The sequence below is a fragment of the Ips typographus genome, linkage group LG1, assembly GCF_016097725.1.
Source record: "Ips typographus isolate SLU linkage group LG1, UJ_Ityp_2.0, whole genome shotgun sequence".
Lineage (NCBI taxonomy): Eukaryota > Metazoa > Arthropoda > Insecta > Coleoptera > Curculionidae > Ips > Ips typographus.
Window position 1 is genome coordinate 14,346,673 of NC_138422.1, and position 14,313 is coordinate 14,360,985.

The 14,313-nt window shown below is 32.3% G+C and overlaps 2 protein-coding genes across 13 annotated transcripts in view; one reads left to right on the forward strand and one right to left on the reverse strand.

Annotated features, from left to right (window-relative positions):
• The first annotated feature begins 71 nt into the window (after positions 1-71).
• On the forward strand, positions 72-4,184 carry NO66 (Bifunctional lysine-specific demethylase and histidyl-hydroxylase NO66). Its single transcript, XM_081994883.1, has 7 exons — positions 72-1,076; positions 1,134-1,386; positions 2,878-3,005; positions 3,060-3,189; positions 3,247-3,507; positions 3,562-3,764; positions 3,846-4,184. The coding sequence occupies exons 1-7, from the start codon at positions 212-214 to the stop codon at positions 3,989-3,991; spliced, it is 1,986 nt and encodes a 661-aa protein (XP_081851009.1). The 5' UTR covers positions 72-211; the 3' UTR covers positions 3,992-4,184.
• A 3,231-nt stretch (positions 4,185-7,415) lies between these two features.
• br (broad-complex core protein) overlaps positions 7,416-14,313 on the reverse strand; it is a 70,994-nt gene continuing 64,096 nt past the window's right edge. For 7 of the 12 annotated variants that reach the window (XM_081995856.1, XM_081995854.1, XM_081995855.1 and 4 more), the window contains exon 9: positions 7,416-13,661. In XM_081995856.1, coding sequence (XP_081851982.1) covers positions 13,324-13,661 — 338 coding nt within the window. In that variant the 3' untranslated portion in view covers positions 7,416-13,323. Of the gene's footprint in view, positions 13,785-14,313 lie in introns of all 12 variants that reach the window. The other 5 variants (XM_081995869.1, XM_081995864.1, XM_081995867.1 and 2 more) reach the window with 2 other exon arrangements.

The window sequence follows — 14,313 nt, forward strand, 5'->3', positions numbered from 1 at the left end:
TAATTTGTTAAATAAGGTTATGGTGAAATTAGGTTAGATTACTAAATCCAGATTTACTGAAAAGAAGAAGATGGAACTACTGACTAACCTAACCTAACAAAACCAACAAGAACAAATTTAAATCAAGTGAATTTTTGCTGTGCATGTGTTCCTAATACAAATTCAAATTATTGATTTTGTTTAGTTGATGTAGATTAAGTGGTCCAACATTATGGAGAAGGTAAAGTCGGCTTTTGAAGTATATCAAAAGCAACCGATCAAGAAAAAACGCAAGCTGAGCTTAGATCCCGAACAGCCGGAAAATGTCACTAAAAAGAATAAATTGGATAAAAAGCAGCAAATTACCGTAAAAAACGCAAAAATAAAGCATCAAAAAGTGGACTTAAAACAAAAAAAGAAGAAAAAAGTTAAGAAAGCTGGCACTGGCCATGCACATACAAATGGTGTTGTAATTTCTGATAAGAAAAGGACAGAAGCTTTCCCATTGGTACCAGGCCCCATAACTACAAAGTTTAAAAAACCACCCCTTAAAGCCTCCAGTGGTGAAAATAACCACACAGTTAGAGAAAAAATCCATGTTGTCACTTCAACACTATTGTTACAGAAAAAAAACAAAGTTGAAGTAAAATTAGGCAAAAACTCTGCAGCTTCAAAGTCAGAGAAAAAAAGCAAGAAAGTGACAAATGGTAATATCAGTTCTGAAGAGGACATTCCAACTTTAGTACCTATAAGGAATCCAAAAAATAAACCTAAAACAAAACTGTTGCCAAGTTTAAGTAATAAAGAAAAAAACAGTAAATTGGTGTCTAAAAAGGAAGCAAAACCATTTAATCCACTCACTTACAGTTTAGGAGTATTAAAATGGATCATAGACCCAATTAGTCCTAAAGACTTTTTTGATAATTACTGGGAAAAAGATGTACTGCACATAAAACGCAAAAATGAAGACTATTATAATAGTGTTTTCAGCTCTGAAAGATTGGATCAAATTCTAAGAGAAAATCATTTATCCTTTAACAAAAATATTGATGTAGTTACTTATTCAAATGGAAAAAAAGAAGTCATGGATGAAGAAGGTTTAGTTTTTCTAGTTGTTCTGGTAGTCTAAATAACTTTGTTTTTTCCACCTGTAGGCAGAGCTTCACCAGTGTTGTTATGGGATTATTACAATAACGGATGTAGCATAAGAGTTCTAAATCCACAAACATATGATGAGCATATCCATGCAATAATATCAAATTTACAAGAGTACTTTGGATCAATGGTGGGGACTAATGTTTACCTGACTCCTCCTAATAGTCAAGGATTTGCTCCCCATTTTGATGATATTGAAGCTTTTATTATTCAGTTGGAGGGCAGTAAATATTGGAAGTTGTACAAGCCAGAGTGAGTACCTGTCTGTCCTAATAATCTGTTCATGTTCATACTATTTCAAATCAAACACAGGTAAATGTTTTGAGGTTCCAGAATGTGCTTAAAACAATAAATTTCTCTCTCCAAGTGGGATTTACCAGTAATTTTGTTTCTGACTGTCTTTTCAAACTGTTATTTGGGCAGTTCAAACTTTGACACCAATTTTCTCCCTGACTGTACCAAATTTTGTTTTGTTTTGCAGGTTATTGAATAGGAATTTTAAAGAGGATTCCAAAAATATGTTTAAAACAGTTATTTTTTTACTCCAAGTGGGTTTTATAGGCAATTTTGTCTGTGACTGTTCTTTTAAACTGTGCTTCTAGCAGTTCAAATTTTGAGACTGCTTTTCTCCCTGACTGTACCAAAATTTGTAGTGTTTTTCAGGTTATTGAATAGGCATTTTAAAGAGGATTCCAAAAATGTGTTTAAAACAATAATTTTCTTACTCCAAGTGGGTTTACAGGCAATTTTGTCCATGACTGTTATTTTGTGCTTCTAGCAGTTCAAATTTTGAGACCGCTTTTCTCCCTGACTGTACCAAAATTTGTAGTGTTTTTCAGGTTATTGAATAGGAAATTTAATGAGGATTCCAAAAATGTGCTTAAAACAATAATTTTCTTACTCCAAGCGGGTTTAACAGGCGATTTTGTCCCTAACTATCCTTTAAACCGTGTTAAAATTTCAGACCACAATTTCAACTGATTTGAAAATTTGTTGCATCAAACCAGTTTTTGCTAATTAACTCAAAAACGGTGAAAGTTACGAAAAATTTGAAAGAGAGCAAAATTGTTCTTAAAAAATTAAAAACTGCTAAACTCATCCCTGTAAGTTTGACAGTCCGTCAGTGCCGCTACTATACAGAGTGCCTGAAAAGTGTAGTATTCAGATGGCCTATGACTTTTCAAATCAATGATAAAGCTTTGTGTCGGAAAACATTTTTTCCTACGATGATTTTTCATGGCGGAAGTAGCAGCATTGATAATTGAATGTTAAATTATTATAATTTAATTATACATTATATTTAGTTATTTTTTTACATGTTCAGTTTAAGTGACTATTTAATAACTACTTGTTAATGTATTACAATGTAAATGAACTGTTTTGCCTGTGTAGTATGGTAGTAATCCTAAGAAAAATATTTTGACAACATCTAAAATCTCAACTGACAACCCACCTGCAAGAAATTTAATTGACTAGTTTTCTATTGTAACCCTTTCATCTACAAATAGCATGACACAAACACTAATTGTAAAATGCAAATGTTCTCATTGTAGTGTTCTGTAGGATCATAGGAAAAATATTGTACCTAATACGAGCCGGAAGTGTCACTTCCCGCACTTGTTAGGTAAATAACTATTGACATTTCTATTATTTCACATACTTAAAAATCCTTGTGCACTATTTTTGACAAGCCAAAACGATTACTACAAAAATTATAACTTCAATTCATTTCTGTCCTTACAGTCCATCCTTAGTGCTTGCGCGTGGTTCTAGCCTCAACATCGACCGAGAAGACCTGGACGATCCATTTATGGAAGTTAAACTAAATGCTGGTGATCTTTTATATTTCCCCAGAGGCACAATTCATGAAGGCACTTGAACTCCGCTTAAAAGTAAACGACAATACTAAATGTATACAATTTCAGCTTGTACAAAAGAGGAACACTCTCTTCACATTACAGTGTCAGTTTACCAGCAAACGGCTTATATTGACTTGCTCGAAAGGATTATACCTTCAGCTTTAGCGACGGCAGCTGAGGAAAATATTGAATTCAGGTTTTTAAATTTGAAAATATGTTTTAACAATTCAGTATATGGTTGTTATTTGTTTAGGAAAGGATTGCCATTAAACTACCTTAAGTACTTGGGAGTCGTAAATAAAAATAATGATTCCGTCAACAGGAAACTTATAATAGATAAACTTAAATCATTATTTAGCAGTATTGTGGATTATATGGATGTGGATGTAGCCGCAGATTTACTAGGAAAGCATTTTATGCACAGTTCGATGCCACCTGTGTACTCAAGGGAGGAGGCAGAGAATTCATCCAAACGTGACGGAGATTATATGAAAAATGGGAGAGTTTACAATAGGTTATTATTGCTTTTTCCTGCCTGGGATTTGTAAAATGAGTTCAATTTATTTAGGGTGGAAATTGGACCGGAAGTAAAAATTCGACTTTTGCGTTATTACGCTTTGAGAGTGGTTAAAGAGGCCGACGGTTCTAAAATCTATTTTTGCACTGATAATGCTAAAACGTATCAAGGAGAAGACCAGCAGTGGCTGGAAATTGATAATTCGTTAATTCCTGGCTTGGAAATGCTGCAAAAACAATATCCAGAATTTGTCGGTAAGATACCTTGATTTGAGTTTAATATTTTAGTGTAAACATTACATTTGGAAATTCTTTAAAAATTTATTATTTATTCAGAGGTTGATCAGCTGCCTATATCTGACGAAACTGATAAACTCCACTTGATTGCGTCTTTATGGGAACGCGGTCTTATTGTTACCGACGGTCCGTTGTCTAAGTCTGACAGCAGTGACAGTGATGATGTTTCTTCTGAAAGTGACTGAGATTACTGAAGCTTTCAGAATGGTCCGGATTAGACATTCAACTTTTTTAAACTAGTACTGAAAATATTTACATCTACTTTTATTTAATTATCTTTCTGAATGTATTTTTAACATCTATATTAGTGTATACTAGATCGGCATAATTGGTTCCTTACTATTAAGTGAATAAAAATAAACGTTACTTTCAAAGCAATATTTTGTTTACACACTGTTTATTAACTCTTTTGTGTTAGAAGGTGTTCAAAGTTAGTGTCAATGTACCTATTGATGATAGAATACAAAGAATAAGGAAGATTTGCAAATAGAGATTGCATCTTAAATAATCTAATTTTTGTTCTTATTATCCATATTTACTTTTCTAGTCAGTGTTTTGTGTTTATGTGTTTGTAGTTCGTATGTTAATAATTCTTAGTAATTTATTTATTTTGTTTATTTATTTATTTACGGGACATGCCCATGATCTAGGAGGCTAAATACAATTACAACGAACTAAATTATAAGAAAGAAACAAAGGAGGACCAAACTCTCTTAAAGAAAAGTAATCTTAGTGAAAGCAATGTACCACAAACTTACAACACTGTGAGTACGAACTACATAAATTTTGTCTAATATTTGAACATTCATCTGTAGATTCCTGACCTCTGTCTCCTAAACTGTACCAAAGTTCCGCAAGAATAATTCAGCTCAGGTTTTCCGTTTGCCAGAGATAAAACTCTAGTCAGAAAAGAATTTGCGCTGTAGTTCGTTCTGTCGAACGTAACATGGAATAAATCGATTAAGCGAGTGGTTTTGGATATGGTACATGTAATAAAATATCTGAGAGTAGGTCAGGACAGTTAAATAATGGCTTTATACTTTATAATCTTGTAAAGCAGGGTTAAATCATGCTCATTTCTCCTGTTTGACAATGTATCAATCCTCAGAACTGACTGAAGACAAGTGAAATCTATGTAGTGGTAGCCACAATTGGTGAGGAAGTCAGCTGGTCTACCAAATGAGAACTTCCAGGCAACGTATCTTAAAAATTTTTGCTGACCCCGCTCAATATCTCTCACATAACAATAGTAAGTCGGACTCCAGACGCCCGAACAATACTCTAAATTAGGCCTAACCAGGGAAAAGTAAAGGAGCTTGACAGAATCCAGTGATCGAAAATCCGAAGTACATACATCTCCTAATAAATCCGAGCATTTTCAATGATTTGCTCTCGTTATGTGAGAAAAATGAGAAGTAAAACTCAATGCTGGATCCAGAAGCACTCCCAAATCCATGACGAAGCTAACAGTTTTAAGTCTTGATGAGTTCACCACATAAGTATAGTCAGTAGGTAACCTTTGACGAGAGAATGCCATAGAACAACATTTACCAGCATTCAGCTTCATTCCATTGTGGGCACACCATCGACCGAGGCAGCCCAGATCTTCCTGGAGTAGATCACACTCGTCATGAGAACTAACTTTCGTGTACAATTTAAGATCATCCGCAAACAGCAGAAATTTACAATTCTTAAAACAGGATGAGATATCATTTATATACAGGGTAATTCAAATTCGACCTTCACCATTGGGATCTCGGAAACTATAAGAGATACGAGAAAGTTTAAATTGGGGCAAAGTTGCGCAATGTAAAGCTCAACCAAATGCAGTTTTAAAAATTTCGATTTTCCGAGTACTTCCGAAGATATCCGAAAAAAACTGAAAATTTGATTTTTTTTTTAATTTATTTCTAATCTTATTTGAAGAGATATTCCACTACTAAAAGCACCTTTTCATTGCCACTTTTTCTCAGCTATTCGATGATGGATTCAAATTTGCCACACGACGTTTCGTTTTTTGGCAGCCATCATCAACTTTCTTTTTTCTTATGGGCGCCATATTGGATTTTTAGCCCACCAAATAGTACGTTTTATTCTGATTTTAGTGATGTATAATAACTTATGATTTGCTTCATAAATAACAAAATAATTCAAATTAAAAGTGCAAATTTAATAGAACTGTAATTTTAGTTTTTTTTTAATATAAAAAGTCAAAATTTAATAAAATACTGTATAAGACACGTGACTTAAACCGGTTTATTCACTCGAATAAATATGAATGAATAAAAAATGGTTTGTCACTTACTGTATAAATAACTATAAACTTGCACTTAACATTATAAAGAATTGAAATTTGGCAAAAAATGAAGTTCCTAAAATGATGATCTTTCTCTTGGAAACATAAATAAGCCTTTTAAGTTAGAGATAATGCTAACAAATCTCTTTTTCTGATTAACCTAAATAGTTCAGCAATGCTTGTATAATAATAACATTTTCTGCGGGGATTTCTTTTCTAGATACATTTTTAACTATGATTGACGCTCTAATTATCGTGTTTGACAAGTACTGTCAAATAATGACATTTTATAAAACGGCCCATTAACTCAAAGCCAATAACTAAAGTAAAAATAGTTTTTATTGAATTATTTTGTTATTTATGAAGCAAATCATAAGTTATTATACATCACTAAAATCAGAATAAAACATACTATTTGGTGGGCTAAAAATCCAATATGGCGCCCATAAGAAAAAAGAAAGTTGATGATGACTGACAGAAAACGAAACGTCGTGTGGCAAATTTGAATCCTTCATCGAATAGCTAGGAAAAAGTGGCAATGAAAAGATGCTTTTAGTTTTAGGATATCTCTTCAAATAAGGTTAGAAATAAATAAAAACAAAAAATTTTCAGTTTTTTTCGGATATCTTCGCGAGTACTCGGAAAATCAAAATTTTTAAAACAGCATTTGGTTGAGCTTTAAATTGCGCAACTTTGCCCCAATTTAAACTTTCTCGTATCTCTTATTGTTTCTGAGATCCCAATGGTGAGGGTCGAATTTGAATTACCCTGTATATTGACAAGAAGCGGACCCAGATGTGAACCCTGCGGTACACCCGACAGCACGTCAATGGTTTTGGATCTGAAATTATTTATACGTACTATCATCAGAATTTTAAAATCTTCTTGTTCTTCCAATCTGAAAATTATACACTAATCTTTAAATACTTGGATAACTAAATATTTTTTGTTTTGTCGTAAAAAAATATAAGAAATTGCACTTCACTTTTTAGAATTTCGATTAATTCCAATTATTATTATTCATATTTGTTGGGAACTTCACTATTTGGTGTGTAAGTGTTTGCATAGTTTGTATATTGTTAATGGCCGCATTCATAAGAACACATCGATTAGCAATGGCTGGACAATTTTCTTCTGAATGCACTGAAATAAATCGATTACTAATCGAAAAAGCATTACTTAAACGTCATTTTGCCCATCGAATTTAAAATCCAATTTTTTTATTGCTCCACTATTTTTCGTCCCGTTGTGATAGATGATGGTACATACTGTCATTTTAATCATTTTATGGATTGTAAAGAAAAACTACAACATTGTTTCAATACTTTTATTACACCAACAATTATATTGTAATATTTATAACAAAAAATTATTAGCTTTCTAATTCTTACAAAAAAAATGTTTTAATGAATCCTTAAAAGTAAATTGGAAGCAGTATGTGTAATAATATCGACAGAACAAGATGGAAAACCACTAAAAAAATGGTTTGAAGAGGGTGTTCCATGTTATGCTGTCTTCACTGAGAAAAAAACCATCAAAACAATTATCCAGAGAAATCATATACCGAAAGCCACTAAACAAGTATGTACAGTTTTCTTATGATTTTTTTTTGATATGAAAGAACCCTTTTTTAACGAGCTGGGTAAGCACACTCGAGCTCAAAAGTTTCAAAACCAAAAAATATAAAGAGAATTTTATTGGTTATCGTAAGTTTTGTTTGTACAGCTTTGTTTCGAAGTTTTCTTCTTTCTTACACTAAATACATTTTACAATATAAGTACATCTGCGGATATTCTGAGTATTGAGGTAATATTTTCATATATTGAAGATCGGACCCGCAGGACCGATATTTCATATAGTTTTGCAGTTTAAAAGTATTGTGTTGTACTGATATCAAGGCAGCTTGTTTCAATTTTTGGACTGTTGTTCATACACTGTGCGATTCCCCTATACGTTGTCCTGGTATAGGGAACGTACGCCACTGGTGTTTAAATTGGCCCAATAATATTTCTTCTTTTTGTATTCCAACTCGAAAGCTACGGCAGTGCATTTTATGAGGGGATATTTTTAATTATTCTATTATTTAAATCTATTTTTTTTTAAACTTTTGTTCAAAATCGATGCTGATGGTATTTGTTAAAATGTGCGCGTGTCTAATGTGTTCCGAGCCTAAAATATGACATTTATGAAAATAGAGGTATATCGTATTTCCCTGAGAGTGAATTTAGACTCAGAATAATTAAGGGCTGAAACATGGAACGATTATTATTATTATTTTATAAAGTAAAATAGTTCTTACTTATTACTTGTTGTGAAATTGTCTTAAACGATTTATACCTAATTTTTTTGTGTTACACGCCATATACACTATGACCGAGATAAGAAAGGCCTCAGGGAAATCTTGGAAACAGTGAGAGATACAGAGATTTGTTCAAATAATGGAGAAAATTGCGTAATTAACTGTCTAAAATTAGATTTTTCTGTTTTACGTATTTTGTGATGTTCTTGATGAAAATTTCCATTACGGATCTGTACATTGTTTTTTAATTTTTTGAAATTAGTTTAACCATTATTTACTTACCATTTAGGGCCAGTACTTTCACTTCAGAATAATTTTTATTCCATTTCCATTCAAAAGTTTTCCCACCTACATAAATGAAAAAAAAATCAAATAAAAACCAACTCTATTTTTAACTAAGTGAAGTGATTGAATGTTACTGTAAATATGTGCTATCTGGTTCAATACTAACATCACAATAAATACGTAAAATAGGATAATCCAAGTTTTTCAAAGTTATTTGAAAAACAGAAAATTTCAATGATTTCGGTTCAACACCAAATCAATGCCATCTCACTATTTTCAAAATTACTATAATGGTACTTTTTACCTCAAACACAGTGTATTTATAAAAAAATACAGTTTTAACGCATCTGATTTTTGTTCTAATGCAGATGAAAACATTATTTAATACTGGCTTGATATACTTTGCTGTTGTTTGGCATGAACATATAGATATGTTTGACGTGTTTTATAACATTAAGGGTTAACGCTTATTTCGTAAAAATCTATTCTAGAAACTTATCATTAGTAAAAAAAAATTGAAAATATTTTTACACAAAACAGTTTAAGGACAACCTATACATTTCCTCTGGTTTCGTATACATCCGTCGCGTCACCTTCCGATAGAACAGTTTTTAAGTACCAATCCGAGTAGTTCTACAGAAAGGTGATAGATTTGCAATAAAAATAAAAACGGCTGTAAACAAACCATTTTCCTATACAAAAACTCATTTCTTTAATAATTATAGTTGTAGACAACAAACAATCTGCTACTACCCATTTGAGTGATACTACACATGGCACATATTTGAAACTTCTTCACCGAGCAGGATATTTTTTTCCAAGTCAAAACTGATGGGTCTTTGGTAGTAGGGCCATATCACAAAACTAAAATAAATAAATTTTAAACCTAGTCAGACGATCGTATTCATTTTTTTTTATCCCAAAACGTTTTGTAAATATTAATAAAGTCACAGCACTAAAGATACAGTCATATTTAAATGTATGCTTAAAACGTAACCGTACCTACTTGGTTCAGATCAATTTTTTTCAGTCTGCATCAACTATACCTGATGATATTCTCAAAAAATATATATTCAGTGACGTTCGTTCAGTTGTATTTTAGTAGAAAATAAGAAATTAATAAGTTTAAGTAATTTTCGCTTTACTTTTCCAATGGAAATTTCGAGTTACTAGAAATGTTTTATTTTTGTGACTATATTCCTTATCCCTTGAAACTACAGTGAAATTTTCACTTTACTGCGACAATGAAAATTGCACCCTTCTGATGGTGACCATATGATCAAATCATAGCTACTGAGTAACAAATTGGCGGCACATCTAATCAAATCTGATAATTAAAACTAAAAAAGGGTATATTATAGAATTAACAGTATATTTTCATTCGGGATATAGTCGACAAAACACGTTTCATGTGTAAAGAAACATTTTCATGTGTCACGATAATATAATTTGTCAGTTAAATTATGTCATCGTCTCGAAAGTTACTGACGTCACTGAACAAAATTTTAAAAATATACGGTATAACAAAAGTCGTGCAGACATTTTCTTAATCATCGCTGTTCACTTGCATGTTCTCGAAGTTCCAACCTAAATTTAAACAATCACAGCAATTTCATTCAAAAATAAAACAATATCAAAAATAACAACAACCCCCCTCGTCCCCTCTTTTTTGCCCCTAAACTAAATAATATATAAACGAAACAAAATCACAATATAGTTCACTAAATTTTTGCCCTTAAGCCCTTGTGAGAACATGCAAACAAACGGTTTTGGCATACACTGTATTTCATTGACTTAAAAATTAATTATTATTAATATTAAATATAAAAAGTAATAATAGTTAACCAAATTTTACTTAAAAATTGGCACATGTTTTTCTATGTATGTACAAAAAGGACAATTTAACCCTGGGAAGATATGTAGTTTAGGAAAATATCCTCAAAGTTTAGTTTACTTAAGCCTACATCCAGAACGATTTCTTAATAGTGTCAAACACCCAATTCACAGATATAATAAGGGAATTATCTTTTAGACTTAACAATTAATATAATAATAGTTTAACATAATAATAATAATAATAATAAAAGTTTACGTACATGTACAGTTTAAAATGCTAAACACCTACCGCGTAGGCAGAGACACATAACCTACCCTTAACGTTGCAATTTTTTTTTTATTTACCATGAGCAATATCGGATTTGCTGACTGCATTTACCCTAATAAAATATATAACCATCCACCTTTTAAATGTGTTTTTTACTAGAAATATAAACGGCGGTGCGTCGAATTTTATTACGATAAACACCACTTTGTAATTTTTGGCCGCGACGAATTTTGCAAGACAAATAATCACAGAAAGAGAGAGAATGAGAAAAACCGAAATTGTTTCGATAATTCTTTTGTTGCAAAATGAACAGAGACGCCCATGTAAGTTTTTGATATGGCATAGTGCGATATGTTGAATAAATTTTTGATTTTGATGGCGCAGAACTAAACTTCAGTACCAATTTTTGTTTGTTAATAAATGAAAAAATTGTTTAATGTCACAAAAAGTGACAATTTTAAGGAAACTTGCCCATTTATTACTAATGATTCAGTTTCTCAATATGTTATTTTCTAAGAAAATGCAGAAACAATACACAATCTGGATTAAGAAATTTAAAATGTGTGTAATGAAAAGTCAGAAATCAGAAACTCTTAAAAAGATATCAGAAGACCAGCTTTATGTTTTGTTGCAGTTACTAATTACAGTTTCTTAAGAAGAGTCAATGATTAATTAAATCACTAAAATTTATTCTTGACACTTGAAAACAAAAAAAATCAAATAATCTGTATCAGATACACTTGCAAAAAGTTTCCTACGTTTCCACCTTAACAATATTAAGATTTTAATGGGGACTAAATAGATATTTACGTCAAAAAATGCAATTTACATATTTGCAGACAATAGTCGGGCAAAAAACAGTTAAATATGGTTTGCAGAGAAACCATCAAGTGGACTCCTCGATCCCCATATTTGATTATAATTTTTCCACACTTTGCCAAGTTAACTTGCAAAAACGGAATTTCTAGTAATTTGCAAAGATTTTCTGAACAAAATTTGAGTATCCAACTTGAACTAATTTGGAAACTGCACGAAAGAACGTAAATGTGACAACAACGCCAGTTTTCCTTCATTTGATGTTAACAACCAATCATAACTGTACAAATCTTGAACAAGAAAAACCGGATTTTGAGATATTGAAAAGAGATTCAATACTTTTGTTACACGCTGTATGAGTCGCTATAAGCACATCAAATTTGTGATGATATAGTTTTTTTTTATTTGCATTTTTTTTACATGCACTAAAATGGCTTTTATTCCCTTATACCAAACAAATTAACGAAAATACGAAACCACATCAATATACCAAAAAGTTGCATTATTCGATTTTTACAATAGATAGACATTTTAAGATAGATATTTATTTAAATTTTGAATACATTTTACCGGTATTTTTTTAAAGTATTATAAACACAGGTTGGGTTATACAAAAAGGTCATTCTCAATCATTTTAAACCATTTAAAAGTTTTTTAGAACTTTTGAAGATTTGCACTTTTTTGGGAAAAAATAAATCATAAATATTCTGTTTTTATGACATAAGAAGCTTCTATCGGTTGTATATAATACAAAGTTAAGTAAGTGACACTTTTCAAAACTGATTAGAGTGACAAAACGTTTTACTTTTCGTAACTAGTTACGAAAAGTATCTCTTTATGTAACTAGTTATGAAAAGTTAATTTCATCACTCCCTGTTTTTATGCATTTCCGTAGAAACATATGGGCGACATCCATCATAACATGTCGTTGTCACAGTTTATACAAGGTGCTATGAAAGTGAATATTTGTGTTAAATCACTTTAAAAGATGGTTTTTACCGCTTTTTGGTCAAAATTAGAAAAAATTATGTATGCAACACGTTTCGAAAATGTCTTATTATGTAACTCATTCAAATTGTAGGACCTCGCTGCGCTCGCCCTACAAACATTCATTCGTTACACAAAATCGATCTTTTCGTAACTGGTTACATAAATAGCTTATAATTTTTATAAACTTAAAAAAATAGAAGATCTTAACTGAATGATTGTAACAGTATGACAGTGGTTACTTTAGAGCTAGTTGGTGATGATAGCATGACAGTTGACCACAAAAGCCACGTGACGAACTCAGTACTCAGTTTAGTTCTGGCCGTAAACGGAATTAATTGTTGCAAACAATATATCTCATTTTCGATATAATAGAGTTTTGATATGCCGACCTCGATTATCAACATTAACTAGAATATTTTAAAACTTTTTTTCTTTTAAAAATACATACATTTTTCAGTTTGCCAAGAAGAGACAATCGTATAAAACTAGACGTTTTTGCGTTTTCTAATTTTTAACTTTGTACTTTAGTGTGTGTGTATGTGAATCCTAGGCCGTCACCATCAACGGGCAGTGACTGTGATGATAATACTTGAGGATGTGAATGACTGAGGGTGTGTTACTTGAAAAAAAACTGGAGGCTCTTGAAATTGAAACACCCTCCGTCACTGACATGGTCAATTAAATGTCTCGTTACATTTTCGCACTGGGCGTAATCAATCAAACCTACTTATTGTGGTCGTTGACCACCCTGGGCCGAAATGACACCGTGGGGCGGACTGACACTAGCCGCCACACCCAGAACGCTCTTGATCGCCGTGGTCTTGAGCAGCCGCTTCAACATACCAGAAGAACCACGATGCTGCAAACTTTTATGGGTCGTCAACGAGTTTTTGGTCCGGTATCGACGATGACAGAACTCGCACACGTACAACGTGTCCGACTGCTCGTGCTTGTCCTGGAAGTGTCTCTTCAGCGAGTAGTAACAGCTGAACGTCCGTCTACAGTACGGACACTCCTGGGGCTCGTTGATACCCCCGCTCGTTGGCGGCGGCATCCTCATCGGTCCTACAAGAGGATCGTTACTTAGGACGTGTGGTTGTGAGGGAAAGAGCATGCGTAGCGACTGGTCACACGACGAAGACAAGCAGGCGTCAAGCTGAGGAGCGGGTTTGGCAACACTGCAGGTGGCTATAGGGGGGCAGTACAAAAGCGTTACAAGGGGACGTTTACGACATGATTTTTTTTTGTGGTGACTTGATCGAGAAGACTTACCATGTTTAAAATGTGTGATTTTCTTATTTAAATAATTTAGTTGCATATACGGAGTGGCACAAATAAAGTACATACACAACAGTATTTCAATGAAAAACCATTTAACTTTGTTTGGTCATGCAAATTATCTTCTCGTAAAAAAGATATATTTGGTTGTAAAACAATTATTAATAAAGTGTTTGTCGTATACAGGCAAATTATAACTAACTTGTCAACTTCTATTTTGAATTTAATTCTTACTTTTCGGGTTTAAGTTTCTAAAACTGTACCAAAATTGCCATATTACGAGTATTTATTTCCAAATTTTGTATGAAGTTATTGTTAGAACAGTTATTATAAGTTACACGAGACAGAATAGAAAGTTATTGTAGATATTTTTATATGTATGTATGCAAATATTGCTGACACTATTTTATTTTTTTTTTGAACCACTTCGTATAAGTAA

Coding starts and splice junctions, on each gene's coding strand:
- NO66 (XM_081994883.1), top strand. CDS start 212: ATGGAGAAGGTAAAGTCGGCTTTTGAAGTATATCAAAAGCAACCGATC. Junction 1,077..1,133: donor AGAAGTCATGGATGAAGAAG/GTTTAGTTTTTC, acceptor TTCCACCTGTAG/GCAGAGCTTCACCAGTGTTG. Junction 3,006..3,059: donor CAGAGGCACAATTCATGAAG/GCACTTGAACTC, acceptor ATACAATTTCAG/CTTGTACAAAAGAGGAACAC.